Genomic DNA, 20,735 nt, shown 5'->3' on the forward strand with positions numbered 1-20,735 from the left:
CATAAACTTTTAGCTACTTCTTTACAAGCAGAACCAAACACAATGAAAGTCCCAACGATGTACTGGCTTCCGAAGCTGCACAAAAAACCTTACAAATATAGATTTATTTCATCTTCCAGCCATTGTTCAACTACTAAATTGTCTGTTTTACTTACTAGTACACTTGGTACAATAAAAAACCTGATAATAAATTGTTCAAATAAGGCCTTTGAAAATAGTGGAATTAATTACTTTTGGAGTGTCAAAAACTCGTTGGAAGTACTTGATAAATTGCATGCATATATTGGTGATTTTGAATCTGTTCAAAGTTTTGATTTTTCTACCCTATATACCACTTTGCCTCATATTCTTATTAAGAAAAAATTCACATCCCTTATTAACTGGGCATTTAAAAAGTCGGAATGCGAGTACATATGTTCAAACTCTTTTAGATAATTTTTTAGTAGCAATAAACAAAAGAACTATGTCAATTGGACATGCTTTGATACTATTTATGCACTTGAATTTTTACTTGATAACATTTTTGTTCGCTTTGGAGATTCCGTATATCGTCAAGTTATTGGAATTCCAATGGGGACTAACTGTGCACCACTTATTGCGGACCTGTTTTTGTATTGTTATGAGTTACAATTTATGACTAAAATTAGCAAAGACCCATCAAAACAACATTTGATACAAAAATTTAACAATACTTTTAGATATTTGGATGATATATTGGCTCTAAATAATGACGACTTCAGTATGTATACTAAAGAAATTTATCCTGTAGAACTTACTTTAAATAAAGCTAATGATAACAATGACCACTGCCCTTTCCTCGATCTTGATATCTATATCATAAACGGGAAGCTTAATACAAAAATTTATGATAAAAGAGATGATTTTTCATTTCCTATTGTTAATTATCCATTTTTAGATGGTGACGTTCCCTTGTCACCATCTTATGGTGTTTATATATCTCAACTTGTACGATTCGCTCGTGTATGTAACAATGTATTAAATTTTAGCGAGAGAAATTTATGTATTACTGAAAAATTATTACACCAGGGTTTTCGATATCACAAACTGGTCAAAACATTTACTAAATTTTATCACCGGTATAAGGAAATAATTCGTAAATATAACTCAACATGCAGACATCTTATACGTTCAGGTATTTCACATCCAAAATTTTATGGAAATATTCTTTATAAAGCACAAAAATGTCAGTATTCTCCTCAGAAACTAACAAAACCTTTAAATAGACTTATTAAAAGGGGATATAGTTACGATACTGTTGTCAGGTCATTAAAGATTGCATATTTTGGCTTTAACATTGATTCACTGATAGGGTCTTTGCATCGGAACTAAACACATTTATTTCTAAAAAAACAGTTGTTGGCATGACACGGGTTATGTTCTTCTCATATATTTTTATGATAGTATGATACTAAACCCCTAACGGGAGGGATTGTACCTGATATTCATATGATGAAGACATAATCTTTCAATCAGTTTAATTGAGGTCTGGAGCTGGCATGTCAGTTAACTGCTAGTAGTCTGTTGTTATTTATGTATTATTGTCATTTTATTTATTTTCTTTTGTTACATCTTTTGACATCAGACTCGGACTTCTCTTGAACTGAATTTTAATGTGCGTATTGTTATTTTTTTACTTTTCTACATTGGCTAGAGGTATAGGGGGAGGGTTGAGATCTCATAAACATGTTTAACCCCGCCGCAATTTTGCGCCTGTCCCAAGTCAGGAGCCTCTGGCCTTTGTTAGTCTTGTATGATTTTAAATTTTAGTTTCTTGTGTATAATTCGGAGTTTAGTATGACGTCCATTATCACTGTACTATTATGCATATTTTAGGGGCCAGCTGAAGGACACCTACGGGTGCGGGAATTCTCGCTACATTGAAGACCCATTGGTTGCCTTCGGCTGTTGTTTGCTCTATGGTCGGGTGGTTGTCGCTTTGACATATTCACCATTTCCTTTCTCAATTTTAATTTTTATGATAAAATTGTTCCGCAAAGTAATATCAACAAATAAGACAAATGCCTGAAACTGAAATTAGAGTTGAACGATATCGGGTACACAGGAGCATCTTCTTGTTTAAATTATGTGCTGGTTGTTAATCTTCAATTTACAATTTAAAAATTATACAGATTTGGAAAATTCTATTGATGTCACATATAGCCTCAGAAAAAAATTCAATGTAGATCAATGTTTTTACACGATTTTATGTTTAAGAGAGCTAACAAAATGTTTCTTTCCGTGTATTCACAAAGCATTATGAAATTAGTGTGTGTATATAACAGACAAAAAACAGTACAGAAGACACAAAATAGAAAACTAAAAACTAAGAAAGACGAACCCCACCAAAAACTGGGAGTGATCTCAGGTCCTGCTCCTAATATGGCACCCATCGTCTTGCTTATTTTATTACAAATCCGGTAAATAGTTTAATTCGTTAGGTCTCATTCGTGAAAAAGGAATGGTCAACCAACTCGTGATGGCGTCCGTAAAATCTACGAAGGGATGATTTCAATTTCACCCTTTGGAACTCATTGTTTAATAGCTTCCTTGTGAGCAGCATTCCTATATCAATGAAATCATGATAGGAAATACAAGCACGGGAATATCGTATCAATTGGGAGATATATATTCAGTATGCTGGCGCTGCTGGAATGTTGCTACATAGAAATGAAAAGTTCACAATTGTGAAGCTGAAATCATCTTTTTTGTCGTAAAGTTTTGTTTTCAACCGACCCTCATTGTCAATTTTTAGATGTAAGTCAAGATATGAGGCAGACTTATTTGTATCTGTAGTATCCTTTAATGGCTTTATCTCTAGTTCGATGGGATAGAATCGTTCAACATATTCACCAATATTTTGATTATCTAGTGAGAGAACATCATCTATATAGCGGAACGTCAAGTTAAAGGATATTACTAACTATTAATTAGATATAAGAAGATGTGGTATGAGTGCCAATGAGACAATGAGACTAGCTATTCAAATAACAATTTATAAAAGTAAACAATTATATTAAATTTGTTTAAAGGAGGACGAAATATACCAGAGGGACAGTCAAACGCATATATCATGGCTAAAAATAAAAAGACAAACAGACATACAATAGTACAGAAGACACAAACTAGAAAACTAAAAACTAAACACGAACCCCACCAAAAACCAAAAAAAATTAAATCACTACTAACATTCCAACAAGTAAGACAAAAACTTAATTTGGAAAATTTTTTGAAATACTATAGTTTATTATCTAACATTCCAAAATATATCAAAAAATACGTCAAAGATTATTGTGATTTGAACTTAGAAAATTTTGTTCCTTTTGATGCATTTTCTAAAAGGATCTTGGAAAAAAAGAAGTTAAAATTTGTATACAGAGATCTTGTAGATAAAATATGCATACTCCCATATGAGAAATTTTTAAAATGGGAGGATGTAACAAATTCTGAAATCTCAGAATGGTCTAAGTATTTTTCTCTTTTGAAAAGATGTTGTAGGGATACATATTTAAAGAATTTTCAATATAAAATATTACATAGAATTATACCTACTAATACATTTTTATATAGAATAAAGCAAAAGGAAACAAGTCTATGTACCTTCTGTAATGAGGAAGAGGAAACAATAGAACATTTATTTTATGATTGTAATGTTACATACAATTTTTGGTTGTCATTTTTACAGAAAATTAAATTATTTGATGAGCATTTCAGCATTAGTAAGACAGAAATTTTATTGGGATTTATTACTAAGAGTTTGTTTATAAATTTGTTAATAATTATAGCTAAAAACTACATCTTTAGATGTAAGTTAAGAAATATAGCTCCTAGAGTTTTATATGACTTAAATTCAGAATAAAACAATACCAATCTAATGAATTTTATATTGCAAACAAAAATAATAAAGCAGCATCTTATGAAAGATTCTGGTCCCCACTACATACAATTTTTTCATGATTTATATTATCATTTATACTTTAAATTATACTATAGTGAGCAGTGATATTTTGAATTTTTACTTTATATATAGACATGCATGCATACTAATGGTAAGATTGCAGCGACTGTGTGTAAGTAGTGAGAGAAAGTGTGATTGTGAGCAGCTATATACCTTTTTTCTTTAATAACTATATTCTTGTATTATGAAGATAAATTTAAAAAAACAAAATGGATAGTCTTGTATATAACTTTCAATATTTACCCCAAAAACCATAGTCAGGTGGTGATTGTAGGGGTATTGTAAAATCCTGACTATTAAAAACAAATAAAAGATAAAAAAAAAGAAAACTAAAAACTAAACACGAACCCCACCAAAAACTGGGGGTGATCTGAGGTGCTCCGGAAGTGTAAGCAGACCCTGCTCCACATGTGGCACCCGTCGTGTTTGTTATGTTATTACAAATCCAGTAAATAGTCTTATTCGGTAGGCCAAATTCGTGAAAAGGGAAGGGTATTGTAGTTACGACGTAAGGAACATATCCGATATCATCTGTAAAACGGTTATTCCATCACGGTCAACCATCTCGTGATGGAGTCGAAAAATTTACGAAGTGATGATTTCAACTTCACCATTTGGAACTCCATGTTTAATAGCTTTCTTGTGATCAGCAATCCTCTATCAAGGAAATCATGATAGAAAATACAAGGCCGGAATATCGTATCAATTGTGAGATATACACTGTGTATGGAGGCGCTGCTGAAATATTGCTACATAGAAATGGAAAGTTTACAATTGGGAATGTCCGGTTTAAATAAGACTTTATTGCCTATCTTGTATAAATGTTTCATTAAATCATCCACTTATTAATTCATTTAAGCTTGATTCTTTTCTTAAATAATAAGGAATTCATACGTTTCAGGCTACCGATATGGAACCAGTGCCAACTTCCAAAAAAATTAATGGTAAGTGAGTTAAACGATAATCTGTATTTCTGGAATATTAATCAACTACATGCAGTGCCGTCACTGAAGTTTGGGAATTGATTACATTTTATTTTCAGAATACAAGGTCTAACAAAATGTATTCGTTAATTAGGTTAAACATTAAAGAGTAGATTCTTGCAAATAAGTTAAGTGTCGATCTATACCATGGTAGACTTTCAATCTAAAATTGGGTTAAGAAAGGTAAGAAAGGAGTAGGTTCAATATGGCTAAAATTTTCCCCCTTTTAGCCTAAATTTCAAATAAAATTTTGTTGACCAATTACACAATGAATCATAGCTAATACAGTGATTATATAGGAGATAGGTCTTTTTGTCGTAAATTTTCGTTACTGCGTTTTATTTGTGACATCACAAATATTACTCAATTTGATTTTCGACGAAAAAAATAATTAAAAAATGGATAAATTTTCATTGATTAATGGACGAGAAATATAGAGCACATACGTTGACAGAAAAGTTCTTTAGTAAATAATGTTTGTTATGACATTTTACACGTCTTACTTGAATATTGTGTTTGTCTAGTTTCCTGTTCTAAAGTTTTGCTGAAATCCGACTGATTTTGTCAAATTTCGACTGAATTCCTTATTTGGACCTTATTTGGATGTAAATCAACGCTACAGAATAAAACCTTGACATAAATGGTTCTATATATAACTTTCTCACATGTCGTTTAATCAACTTAAAACATTTTGAATCTTGTAACATTGAACTTTAAAAGCGGGGCCAAATATGACCCTTAACGAACTTGCTCCTTTAAAGGAAGTAAAACATTAATAAAAAAAACAAACTCCGAGTAAAATGTTAAATCATTAACAATTGGCAAAATCAAACGCTCAAACACATCAAACGAATGGGAAACGAATGTCATATTCCTGACTTTATACAGGCATTTTTCTTTAAAAATTGATGGATTTGACCAGATTGAAAGCTTTCACTTGTTAAACTTTATGAAAATCAATGAACAATGCTTCAATTCATAGAAGATAGATCCATCGGTAATTGTTAAAAATTCCAGACTACCACTCTATTTTCCTATATTGGTTATATTGTTTGAATCTTCATACCACCAAAAACATGTACACAATGTAAATTGAAAAAAGAAAATGAAAACAGGCAATAATTTAGAAAGCAGGGTCACATGAACTCAATACTACAGATAACTAGTTTGGGGAGTTACAGCTATTGGCTGGATACCGCTGCGAAGGAAAACAATTTGAAATATCCGAAATAATACTCTGATGGGTTGGATGAAGTATAATCATACAAAGTAAATGAAATCGGCAGTATTTAAAGGAATCTTGTGGTACTGAAAAAGTCAGTATATCTGGCCTGTGACCAATGAATTTTAAGGATTTAGGTGTTCAATTTAAACTTAACGGATGTTAATTTCATCGTCTGTGATGGCAATGTTTAGAACGTTAAGAGAAAAGTTTTTTTTTCTTTAATTTTCTAACTTCGTACCAGCAAGTTGTACATTTTCATGTCTTACCAAACAAGTTAAATGGAACCAGTTTAAACACCGTGTATATTAATTGTATTCATTTGAAATTCTGGTATTCAAATGTTTTATTACCAATCGAAAGACGCATCTTTACGTTTAGCATAAAAAGGATTGTTAATCAATGTATTTCATAAATATACTTGTTATCAGTTGTAGAAGAACAGAAAAACATAGACAGACACAGCTACCTACGGTTTGTATGTTTGATCCAAGATATTGCAAAAAATGTTCTTGTGGAAGTATTCAAAAAGCGATTAAATGGAGCAAACGTTGTAAATATATTGAATGGAATGAAAAGCAGATTAATACCATTATTAAATCGTTATCAAGTAGAGTTGTTGTATCCTAATGGCCGGAAATACGCCGGTGATTTATCTGACATGGATGTTAGTCTTTTATGTATTCTATTAAGAAATCATGGCACAATTTGTCCACATAAAAATGGCTGGGGAAATGATCCAGAAGAACATGACAATTCTATTGCTGCAAATATAGAAAGAATTCGCATAGCAAAAAACGTGATAGTTTCTCACTCTTCGACTTGCTTGCTAACGTATGAAGATTTTAAAAACAGATGGGCAGTAATCCGCAAATGCTGTGTAGAACTTGGTGGTGAAGGGTACGAAGAAAGAATTGATTATTTATCAACGTCAACTTTTAATTCTGATCTTGAACAGCAATTTTCTGAAAAACTAGAAAACTGTAAAGAAACGGATATGCAAAGTGAGAGGTATTACAGAAAATTAGAAGGTAATTGGACTATTTTTGAATTATACATACCGATTACAAAACTGTCTTAGATGGCCGTGTTCTTTTCGCAGGATGGCATCATGTGTATAGCGTACTTAGGCTGGCAAAATTGCAAATAAAATAAATCATTAGCATCTGAACATTGCTAAAAACATAAATGGATTTTTTTCGACTTGTCACATAAGCATTTGATTTGTATAATTTTCCTAAAATTTACAGACTATGAAAAAAAAATGTTTTTAAAGGGGCACTAGCATTCAAAATCATGTTCTCCTCTTTTTATCAAATTCTTATATTTGATTTATAACAATGTAAAACATTTTTCAAAACTATTAAAAGTCTAAAATAAACAATAAACAAGGCACGGGCTTCGTTTCGTTTGTATTTTAGTCTAGACGCCATATAATTGATTATCGAGTTGACCTTTAAAGTCATCCGATGACCATTTAAACGATGTAAACATAAATATAGATATAAATAGATTAAGCAAACTTGTGCTGTTGTATTATTGCAGGTCTATTTAATTTCATATTATAGATAAAAAAATAAATGTTTATCATGGTTTTTACGTGTATAAGAATGATTTTTTTGTGAATCAGTCAATTAAATGATTTACCTTTGTTTCACTTTCAATGTTTACATTCTTTTTCTTTAAATAACTCTACACATACAATTAACGTGTTATCCATCTCAAGCTTAGGAGTTAAATTGAAAGTCACATGAATACGGATTCACTGAGGTCGAATTATTCACTTGCAAGTGAATAATTCATAATCAATGTTTTTTTTTAGCTTATTTTGACAAAATTGACCCATACTGGCTGATAAAGCGAATTATTATTTCACTACTTCCATTTCATTATTGATTGAGCAAAACAAATAATATATTAGATTTTGTATATATCTCGTAGCTTGTGACCGTTTAAGAGCATATTGAAATTTTAATAGAATTAATGAAATCATTATTCAATTCCTTACTTTATTTTACAATTGCTTGACTGACAGCTAGTTGTTTAGTTGTATTGAAAAACATGAATTTCATGTTTGTTTCATTTTTATTTAATATATCACTGATTCATAAGTACGGGAGTATATTTGATCACATGCGCCTATCTGTCCATTTAACAATAAACCGAATGTTTATTATTTGCTTAACAACCATAAACAAAAATGTCCCAAGCGAGGTAATGTAAAATAAATTTATTAGGATAAGGACAGACTGCCTTCTGCAAATTGAGGTATGCTATAAAGGGACATCATTTTAGTTGGTTCAAGTCTTTCTTATCATGCAAACTGCTAAACACTCTATTCAGAATGCACCCAATTAAGCAATTACACTGCAATTGTACGTACAGATTCATTAATGTTTTAAATAATAAAGATTTTCATCAGAAAAGGTTAATTTTTAACTGATTGCGGAACGGTAAGCGTTAGATAACACACAGATAGATTCTGCAAGGTACGAGGTTCAGAAGCTGAAAATGTTTTTTTTTATTTCATTTTAGAAATTCTTGACACTGTTAAAGAAATATCGAATAATTTAAAAGAAGAACAAGCATTTCGAGAAAGGAATAATGATATCAAACATGAAGGTAAACACTTCTCTGAATTGAACAAGTGTCTTAAACAGTCATAATAAGATTGTGTCTGAATATTTTTTGCCAATTGAATGACAAAAAAGACTCATCATTTAAAGTTAGCCAATACTTGATTTCATACCTAGCACTATTGGACATTTCACTAATATTTGAAAACGTCCCTTTTGAAATTTATATCGGTCTAATGTCCGTCAATATACAACGTAAAAAAAAACACCATTAGAAAATTTTATACTCATTCTTATCCTGAAAGACTGCTAGTTGTTTATGCTTGAAATTTCAGTAAATTTGTGTAGTTTTGTTTATATTGCAACACTTAAAAAAAAAACCAGTGACAGTATCAATTTTGTGATACAGATATAAAATTTCAATAAACATATTGACCGATTAAATACTCCCATCATGTATTAGTTTTTCAGTACTATAAAGTATCTAAGTGCAGATGATCAGTCATTCAAAAGGATCTCAAGTCTATTGATATTTTTTTAATTTTCATTTTGTTGTAGAGGGTTTCACACCAATGATATTACAAATCAAAGGTAACAACATTCCGTGTAAAAATGAAATTGAAGAAAAGATTGGAAACTACAACAACAATGACATGCATGTAACTTCTGTAGAAAGTGGATCGATAATCATTCGTTTACAGATGTCTTCATCAGCTTTTCAAAGTTTTGGATACCTCCTTACAGTTATTGACAAGCTCCTTCAACGTGCTTTCTCGGCTCGGCCAGTTTCCGAAGATGACACTGTCGTATGCATTATTCTATCTGTGGATATGCATCAATTTTCAGAGGGTTTGTACTAAAACTATTAGAATAGATTAAGCGTTTCTCCTAAATATGAAACCAACAGTATAAACACATTGAGCCTCATTTAATTTTGGAAATATAAAAATACATTTTCTTATAAATTACGAGTAGTCTTTTTCAGTTTTGAAATGAAAATTTCACAGAGAGTTTTATGGGATACATGAAAATAACATGCACTACAGGTTAGCAAGGCACCATCTATACTTTCGTTTTCATGTTTTAGTCACCAGTTATTTGATCATTGAATGTCTCTAATAATAATTTACCGCAACAGTACATGTAAAAGAATACTGCCTTCACAATCCAATGAATATATATAAATGATTCAGAAATGTTTTTACTGTAAACTTCTAAACTCATTTTAGAAAAGAATTATGAAGTGTATGTATAATCATTGTTTATCGCTATTAGCCTAACTATAATATTTAAAATATTAGTAAAGTCAATCCAATGAACATGTCTTGATGCTGTTGGACAATCCTCTTAAGGTGTCATTCTCCATCATTGATTTTGAAGTAGCAGATAACAATTGGTCTAGATGTTTAACGTAATGTGCAAATTTTGAAAGTAGCATGTAATTCATTTGTAAGACTTTTCATGTTTATATAGAAAATTATGTGTTTTGTCATATTTACGGCCGTATTTTCTAAAAACAACACAATATTTTTTGTTTGATTCATATTTTTCAACTTTGCCAAATAAGTGGAGATAACCAAAATGGTAGTGGAGATAACTCAGAAAAAGTAATTTTATAATAGAAAGTGTTGTGAATTTACCTATTTTATTATGTAGCAAGAAAACAAGTTCTGCGACCCCATTTTTTATTTTTAAATTTCTTATCTAAAAGCATGTTATAAGAGCTATCATTTTACATTTTAATCTTAAAGGGAAAATTCGTTATTTTCTAGTTATAGTTTAAATATGTTCATTATGACATAAATACATATTAACAAAGTTTATCGCTATATGTGCAGTAATAAAGAAGAAAATCAATAATTAATCAAAAAAATATTGACTACTTCCTGTAGGTCGAGACGTTTTTACCTTTTATGTTTGGTGCGTTTCCCTCAGTTCTAGTTTGTTAACCCGATTTTATTTTTTGTCCATGGATTTATGAGTTTGAACAGCGGTATACTACTGTTGCCTTTATTTCTCCCGGTAGTGCATGCAAAATTGACATAGGCGAAAGTATTCAACATGTTTTGATCTACCTGTCAAGTAATCTTCAAACCAACAGGACAACTTATTGTTGGGAGACTGTCCAGAAATAGTTATTTTTTAAGAAATTTACGTTTTTGGTTATGCATTTTCTAAATATCATTATTGAAAGAGAGAAAGCGTAAATGTTTTTTTTTTAGCAAATAAAGATCTAAAAATAAGTCTAAGGATTTAAGTTAAACTGAAATTATAGGTGAGCGATAACAGACCTCTCGTTGATTATAACAAACCACTTCTAGACGACTATCAAATAAAGTTAAAACACCTGTGTTTTGACGTATTTTACCAGTCCCTTTTTCCTCGAGGGGTTAGTTTAAACATATTTCATTGTTCAAAAAGTTCACATGGATTAGACACACGTTTTCCAACTTGGTAACGTCTTCTCCAATACATAGATAAATATACTCATGAATGAACATTACATATATATGACTTTAACCAATTATTACTTTAGCATGATGATATAAAAATAAACTACATATAAATTTGAAGAATTGGATCAATGTATATTTTCCACTTAATAGAACTACAATGTAATCGAGTGCGTCTATTTTTAGAATATATAAATACAAACACACTGAGCTGTGTTGAATAAAATATGTTAGTGCACATGACAAACCATGTGTGTGAATTGGTTGTTTCATCTTCATATATGGTTTTGCGCATTAGATTAAACAGAATCCATATTAGTTTTTGGAATATTTTTTCTGGTTCTTTGTTATTTTGAGGGCCAAGAAACATGAATTTATTTTTGGGTTTTTCTTTTTGTAGGTGTATACGTAATACCACCAAATTTTAGTACGTAAAAGGGTCAAAACATGTTCTCTTGAATTTGACAGTTGTAAATTAATCCTTGCAGTAAAAAAAGTCTGAGTCATTAACATATATCTCGGATGTTTTAAAGCATATTTGTTTTTATTTGATGTTTCTTTAGAAAATTTGGAAACTCGAGGTTCATGGTTACCAAAGCTTATTCACAGGGAAAATGGGATTGGTTAACTTCCAGTGATAGTTATTATCTTCTATACAATGAAATATTATGTGAAACATTGTCTATAGTACTGTTCAAGATTTATCTTTACTCGTGCCAAGTATTTGTTTATGTGCACTTTTGAGCAAATGAGAGGTATAAATTGACCAATAGAGACCTTGTAATTAATACAAAGAAATACATTAGTGGTAATTATCATCATAAAGTCATATTTTGTATAATATTCAACTGTTTGAAGGTAAATGCGATAAATATTTCATCATTTATTGGTCAACACTGTTTTCTGTCTTGATGCAGCTTGATTTGGATGTTTCGAAGAAATTTTGCTCATATCGCTGTAGATGTCGTCTTACGTAATTCTAAATTTTTCTCTAACAATCGAGCAAATTATGACAAAACTGAACAGTGATGATTGAAATAACCAGTTTTACAAAGTGAAAAAACCAAACAAAAACATTCAGTTTATTCAACAAAAAAGTCTTCTAAAGGTATCATTGTACGTCACATCCGGTTGCATACGATAAAAGGTTGAACAAATATTCTCTTGAATTAGACAGTTTCATTGCAGTAAAAGATTTCTGACCAACATTCATCTTTCTTCACTTCGCATTTGAACGTATGAAATTCAATCAAAATCTTTTTCATATACATGATTAGCTGCTCTTGCATACGGTCAATTTCTATCCAACGCAGTTCATATATCTTTGGTGTTTCAAAGCATTATTATTTTTTATTTCTTATATGTAATGACAAGTTATGCGAAACTTTGTCTTAAGTACTTGACAGGATTAAATTTTTCTCATGACATGTATTTCATAATTTGAAACGAAGATAAATTGTGCAACATGTTATGAAAGATACAAAATGAACAGACACTCATAGGAGAAATCAATGAATCAATGGTGGTATAACACCTACAAGAAAATTTCAATTGTAATATAATTCACTTCAGAGAACACTAAACGGTCAAAAAGAAAGAGAAAATTATCTGATGAAAGTACAATTGATCCGCCCAAGGTATCCAGAGTTACGGATCAAATATCTTCAACTATGGTCACTTCCTTACTCGACGACAGATCAGGTATTATTCCCCAACCAGAGGCTAGTCAACAGTCATTTGTTGAATTAGTAAGCACAACAGGAGACATACCAGCCGGTGGAAACAATACCAGCTTAACTTTCGGACATCAATTGTTCCAACGGTTAAGAGAACATGACGAAGCTAATAAAGGTATTGACATACTTCACAAGCTTTAGTTTTTACATTAAACAATTTGAACATGATTGATATAAGACGATTCAATGTATAGAAAGAGTGGGGAGTAATTTGCCATGTTAGGGAGTTCAAAGTTCAAAATACCTATAGGCAAAGTAAAATTGTTTAAACATCTTTTCTCACAAACTCATGCTTTATGGTAATCAAATTCGTCCTAAAACATTACTTTATAAAGTAGTTGAAAAAGCTATAACAATTTGTTTGATCTGCGGGCTACAGCATTGGATTTTATCTTAATTCATTTTAAGGCGGTCTGTACTGCTCTCAGGTCCTTTATCGTGATACTTAGATTCATTTTGATACAACTAATAGGTTTATCATGTATATCAAGATATAACTTTTATTTTATTTGTTTGCATGATTTATTTCTTTAAATATTAACACTCACACACCATGTTTAGTTTAAATCATTTCATCTACAACCCTCTTTTTTTTAAATAGACACTATCGAAAAAGTATGCAACACGACTATTGTGTCATATATATTATTTTACAGTGTCTATGTGGATTTGATGCGTTTAATACAAACTGAATTCATGTAGTGGTGATGAATGAAACATTCATAAACAAATTATTAGCTGATATTTATGATAGTTATTGCAACAAATCCCAATAAGCAATTCAAAAATACACTTGATAAGCATACGCTATCTGCATTTGGTGAATGATATTTCAACCCTTTTTACAGCAAAGCCAGTGGATTTAAACGATAACCAGAAACGATGGTTGGTCGTTGGAATATGTTTGCACAGCATAATATCACCAGCCTTGATGAAATATGTTGTTCCGATTTTAACGGAACTTTATAATGAATTAACCCTCAAACATATGATTGATACCCAGACATATTCAACACATTTAAAGAAATACCAACCAACAAACGCCTACCTGAATTATGAATCTGTCAACAACAACAAAGCAACGTTTGGTTATCGGAGAGCAAAGTATGACTACACAATCAAGAGTGTTGTAGATGTATCCAAGCTATTTCTACAGCCACACATGGCACACTATACAGGCTTTGATGAAACATGCGACTCATCCACTTTACTGGGATTAATCATCAATTTAGACAAGTTTCCCTCAGTAGTAAAGGCTGATGCTGAAGACGTACGTACAGTTTTTGTGTAAACCGATATTTTTCCGTTGTGCATAGAAACGATCAATATTTTGATCATCGATATGTCTAATGATACTCCTTTGTAAAATCGATGGTCCTTTATTCTAAATCATTATTCTTCAGAACAATGATTAAGATACTCCAATAGCTATAGAACAATGCAAAACATGCAACAGATTCAACAGTTCAATGATAAATGTGACAACCATAATTTCTTTAAAAACGAAGAAATTGTCAATAAAGTAAAAACAAAATCAAGTTTCTTAAATGCTGTTATATTCGTAAGAGAGGAATAAAAAAACAATAAGTTTGTGATAAAGATTTAACTTATTTTAACTGGCAATAACCAATCAGTATTTCAAAGAACAAAGGTTGTTTATTTCTATCACAAAGTAGTACAATTTGCATAAGAAAGTTATTATCTGATGATAACAAAGCAACTTTTGTTCATCTGTTTATAAATACCAGGAGTAATGTATTGACTTGTCATTGTGAAACACTTTAATGGCCTACTATTTAACCTGCAAATACTCTTACTGAACTAATTAATAAGCATGCTAAGACATCGAATACAAGTTATACAAGTTATAGTATGCATTTTGTTTCATGTCAGGTACGAGGAAATATAAGGAATCAATGGGCGCATTGTGATTTTACTGCATGGGACGCTGTGAAGTATTCCAATTCATTTCAGCTTATGGAAAAGCTAATGAAGGACATCAATCTTAGTTCCACCGAAGAACGTAAAATCGTACAGGAAATGGAAAAATGGAAATTAAATGGTAATGTATAAATATGTGTGAGCCCCTATTTGATTGATTGTGTGTTGCTTCACGTACAGTGGCAATAACTTTATGCATGTTCATAACGAGAACAAGTAGTTAATTAACATGATAAAGAGATTCACTTTTAGATGCCATCAGGGATAAAGGTCAGTGAAATTCAAACTGCCATTGGAAAGTGAGGAAAACTGTTGAACAAAAGTTTAGCCTTACAACAGATCACATACAGACCCCATAATGAGATGTATAAAGTGTTCTAGAGTGTGGTACTCTCTTCATACGAGGCATCGTATTTTACGTTCCCGATCTAACCGTACGTCACTGCAGCCAAACAAATGATACACTTTGACAATGGTTTTACTGCCAGTCGGAAGAAGACATAAAAAGTTAAAAAAAACAATAATAAGGAAAAATTCAAAACGGAACGTCCCATATCAAATGGCAAAATCAAAAGCTCAAACGAATGGAAAATAACTGTCATATTTCTGGCTGGTAACAGGCATTTTCTCATGTAAAGAAAAAGAAAAAAGTAGAGGATTAAACCTGGTGTTAAAGCTAGCTAAAACTCTCACTTGTATGACAGCTGCATACAATTTCGTTATATTGACACCAATGTGTGAACAAAACAAACAAACATATTAGGAAAAAAGGTAAAGTCAATATTGTGTTATTATCGTTATCACTATCAAAACAAAGAAATTTATCAACTAAGAAAAATAAAATGACAAATAGACAAAGCATACATATATTAAGCAAATGTTAAAAAAACCTTTAGGGTAGAGGAGGAGTATTAGAGTAAGTAGAGGTGTAAGAAACACACATATTGTTTTGTTTTGCCCAATCAAAGGTGTCAGATTTACGATTATCCAAACTAGTTCACAAAAACTAAATAATAGACAAAAACACAAAATCATTGATCAATGGAGTTACTTAACTCCTTGACAAGATAAACTGCTTTTACTTTCAGACAAGCAGGAAAAAAATGATAAGTGCACGTCCTATATTTATGCATATGTATAAGAGTGTTTTTCTATGTTGTACTGTAAAGCAAAATATTGTCCTATGAACATTTTTTTGTGTTTTTGTTTTGTGTACTACTGTTTGTATTTTTGGTCTGTTTCTTGATTGTCAGTTTGTGTTCCACTTATGACATTTAATGTTTCGTCGGTATATGTTGCCTTTTTTTAACTTATATTTTTTTCAATTATTGTAATGTATAAAAGAAAACATATAAATATTACAGGAATAGTTTGAAAGTCCTGACATCCTGTAGTCACATAAACCAGAACCTACAATAAGCTGCATCATACCCTTAAGTTATTTATAAGCCCCACCTAAGTAGTTTCGACACATTGTTTTTCTTATTGGGCACATAAATCCACTTGATCACAACTGTTTAATTCTGGCGAATACTTATATATCTTAATTACAATAAACAAAATTCTTTACAGTTATGCTGGCTTTTTGGTTCCTATTTTGTTTTACATTTGTTATACTTCACGACCATAAGGAAAACTTATAGAAAAATAAAAAAATGAAGCGGACGGTCGCCTACGGTTATGGAAATTTCTCGCTGTATTGGAGACCTGTTGGGAACCTTCTGCTGTTGCCTCCTCTATGGTCGGGTTGTTGTCTCTTTGACACATGCCCCATTTCAATTAACAATTTTATAATGTGAACTCAATTCATTTTGTCATAGATTGATCATGTCTAACGTTTCATGAATCTTTCAATCATACAGCAAAATAAATGTTAAAATAATATCCACGTTATTTTTGTTTAGGTCAACATTTGTTGAGTGGTACAACTCTTGGTCTTGAATTAGTCAATGATATTCATCACCAAACACAAGCTTTAGCTGAATATACAAAACTGGTAGCAAATGAAACAGATTATAATTCTATGAGGATCAATCAAGTACTAGAGAATTTTGATATCCTCCTTAATACAGCTAGTGGGTTAGAGAAAGAAATGAAGACAGAATTTTTGGAAGTAAGTTAAACTTTAGTTAATGTAATTAAAACCTCTGGAAATTGACGTATCGTAATCATTTGGATCTTATTTTGGTGAGAAACCACCAAGTTACGTAATCGGAGAGATCACAAGAAATTGAAAAAAGTTTATATAGATCTGTAACTATCTCAATTGCAATACCTATATAGATCTGTAACTATCTCAATTGCAATACCCTTTTATTCGTTTTTGGTTGGTGTTAGTCGATTTGATATTTATGTTGAATATAAGGAGGTAATATTTATATCGTGTTCCTTTCAGGTGAAACTGTTGTAGTGTATGTAAATATTTTCTAAAATTGAAAATGTAATGTATCTGTGTCTACACTCATATACGACAAAGCTTAGCGAAAGGTAGTGCGACGTAATCAGTCAAACAAACTTTATTAGATTAACTCTCTAAGGAACGATCGTTTTCATTGGTCAATTCAAACCTGCGACCTCACTCCTTCGAAAATAGAACACACGTACTATAACATTGAATGAACCTATTAATATTCACATATCTAGTCAAGGTCGTTTAAAGCTTCTATCGTCACATGATTCCAATCCCAATTATAGCTTTTACAAATGTGCATGTGAAATTCATTGGTTTCATAATTGTCTGCAATTGGTAGTAAAGTTTAAACTTTAAAATCTTAACAGTTTTCACATCTAAATATCCAATTTAAATGTCTCCTCTAGATGAAGGGACGACATCAAAAGTTCAATGTAGGATAAAAAAAAAAAACTCAATTCATATATTCACCCCCCCTCCCCCCCAAGTTGCTTATCATGCATTTTCTTTTACTCAATGGACTCGATGAATTAACGTTGTACTTGAAAAAGGAAATCGTACTTACATATTCTGTGCCAAGTTGTAGGTATTCGACATAGGATAGTGATTTTTTTACTGATTCCATTTACTTGAGAAAAAAAATCCCGAAATTGTAAGCAAATTCATAACATGTAACCAACCATGTTTTGTTTAGAAAAAACGGAGATGGCCAATCATGGCACAGGGGATAATTAAATGTAGTTTATAAACTCCAACGATATACTTCATTAGGTTTGGCTATTTTTGGTTGAAAAATGAACGTAAATTATATATTGTAAATATTTATAGACCGTTGGTTTTCCCGTTTGAATGGTTTTACACTAGTAATTTTGGGGCCCTTTATAGCTTGTTGTTCAGTGAGAGCCAAGGCTCCGTGTTGAAGGCCTTACATTGACCTATAATGGTTTACTTTTATAAATTGTTACTAGAACACACCCGCGAAATCGCGGGCATTCAGAGCGTAGTTTAAAGTATGGAAAGTGTTGTTGGAAGCATTTTGTAAAATACAGAATGACTGGAGAATTTCAGAAAAGTATCATAAGTCATAGGTTATTGGGGACCTTTATTTCCAAAGTTCCCAATTTTTGGTTTTCTATCAATTTCAATATGAACATACATTTAGTATGTTATGAACATTTATTTAAGTAAGGAGCCTGTAATTCAGTGGATTCGTTTGTTTATGTGTTACATATTTGTTTTTCGTTCATTTTTTGTACATAAATAAGGCCGCTAGTTTTCTCGTTTGCATTGTTTTACATTGTCATTTCGGGCCTTTTGAAGCTGAGTATGCGGTAGGGCTTTGCTCTTTGTTGAAGGCCGTACGGTGACCTATAGTTGTTAATATCTGTGTCATTTTGGTCTCTTGTGGAGAGTTGTCTTAACATGGCAATCATACCACATCTTCTTTTTTTTATGTAATCAATGAATTTTGTAAAAGATTTAATGACTGGAGAATTTCAGAAAAAGTATCAAAAGTTCACATGAATAATTTTAGCGCTTATCTGTATATTATGAACATTCATTACTATATAAATAAAACGTATTTACTTTCAATTTTAAGTTTACTAATCGATCCATGGTGATCATTGATATAGTATACAGACCCTCTCTATTTAATAAACTCTGTGACCGCCGTGGATAGTAAAATTGAAAATGATAGCAGATAAAATTCTGAAAATACACTTTATTCGTAGTATATGTATGTTCAAAGTATACAGAAAAAAACGCAAACCGGAAGTCTAATCTGACTTAAAATTTCGTACAATGACGGGACAATATCCGGATGCCTTTTGGTGTCAGACCACCAATTAAAAATCCCTATCTGTTCAACCAAATTTTGTAATTTTCACAGCTTTCTAAATATTTTACCTTAAGTTTAACTTCATAGAAACCAGGTATATCCTTAATTGTACATGTATCAGCTTTCTACATGCCAATTTTCACCATACCTTTAAAGCCTTCTAACAAAATAACTGACCATCAAACAGAGGTACTCCAAAACAAAAACCTGGTTTTCTGGAAATCTAAACTTAGTATACTATGGAGCGCATTAATCCTCAATTTTTAATGCAAACTCATAGACAAGTAAATTTTGGCTCAAAATGATCTAGATATATTTCTCTTTCACCAAAAGTTTCATTTCTGCAAATTTGTTGGTTAGTTTAAGTAAACAAGGACATCAAAAGCACTATTTTGTGTCAGAGTAGGGCTACTTTTACATACGTTCTAAATTGGAGGGAGTAACTGGTGGTCTGACACCTTGTTTCTCGTTTTTCTCCTAAAATAACTCAATCTGAATAATCATATGAATGGACGACAAATGCGACTATGCACTGTACCTATAGGACACAGAGGCGTGTTGATTAATTTATTCTGGAAAGAAGAGAAGCGACACCAAAAAATGAGGTCTTCTCGTTTAATAGTATAGATTTGGATGGGGAGTTGTCTCATTGGCACTCACACCACATCTTCCTATATCTATGTAAATAGAAAAAAACAGTTTAAAAAAAGTATTTATTCATTTAATCATTTAAACGTATTGATAAAAAGGTGAGTTTCTTCTTGTACATGCATTTAGTCATCCTTAATTTCTTGATATTTTGTTTTATCAGTTTATCATACACGTTTCGTTTTGTAATTCATTTTAAATGCGAATACATACTACATATACTTTAGCGGATAGTTCAACAATGTTATGCAGCTCTATTCTTACAGTATAAAATTAAAAGATAAATGTTCATCCATTTAAAATCGAAAACAGTACATTTATATTTAAAAAAAAAGATGTGATTGCCAATGAGACAACTCTCCACAAGAGACCAAAATGAAACAGAAATTAACAACTATAGGTCACTGTACGGCTTTCAATAATGAGCAAAGCCCATACCGCATAGTCAGCTATAAAAGGTCCCGAATTCAAACGAGAATTGTTCCTTATAAATTACGACATTTCTCACAAGTATTAATTTATTATTTAGTTCCACACATGCAACAGAAATAATCTTCGCCGATGTAATATTTCAATTCATTACAACATTCTGCCTTTACTGAATTCATTCAGGTGCACCAATGATACGATTAAAGTTATTTTGTTTCTATCTTTGTGGTACACTTATAGCTACTAACTGTGTATGTGTGTTATAGCATGAAAATAATAAAAGAGTAATGCCAGTGCAACTCATCATTAATTATCGTAATGGATCAGTATTATGAGATACTTATTATAAGTGACTACGACATTGTTAGGATCATAACCTATCGTCAGTATGAAAGAAATCAAAAGTGGTTCATATATTCATCCGTATAAAAGCGGCACATGTATTTTATTTTATCCTTATACTTTCTCATCATGCCGGGTACAAGATTATTGAGTTGCTGTATGCATAAAGAACTTAGAAT

The 20,735-nt window shown here is 31.3% G+C and overlaps 1 protein-coding gene across 1 annotated transcript in view; it reads left to right on the forward strand.

The window, feature by feature from the left end:
- Positions 1-20,735, forward strand: part of LOC143076666 (uncharacterized) — a 103,247-nt gene that overhangs the window by 48,653 nt on the left and 33,859 nt on the right. Inside the window, exons 6-13 of the mRNA XM_076252505.1 lie at positions 4,878-4,920; positions 6,613-7,212; positions 8,717-8,803; positions 9,316-9,606; positions 12,783-13,061; positions 13,795-14,216; positions 14,840-15,008; positions 16,792-17,000. Of these exons, the coding sequence (XP_076108620.1) occupies positions 4,878-4,920; positions 6,613-7,212; positions 8,717-8,803; positions 9,316-9,606; positions 12,783-13,061; positions 13,795-14,216; positions 14,840-15,008; positions 16,792-17,000 (2,100 nt within the window). The remainder of the gene's footprint in view (positions 1-4,877; positions 4,921-6,612; positions 7,213-8,716; positions 8,804-9,315; positions 9,607-12,782; positions 13,062-13,794; positions 14,217-14,839; positions 15,009-16,791; positions 17,001-20,735) is intronic.

The sequence above is a fragment of the Mytilus galloprovincialis genome, chromosome 5 (assembly GCF_965363235.1).
Source record: "Mytilus galloprovincialis chromosome 5, xbMytGall1.hap1.1, whole genome shotgun sequence".
Lineage (NCBI taxonomy): Eukaryota > Metazoa > Mollusca > Bivalvia > Mytilida > Mytilidae > Mytilus > Mytilus galloprovincialis.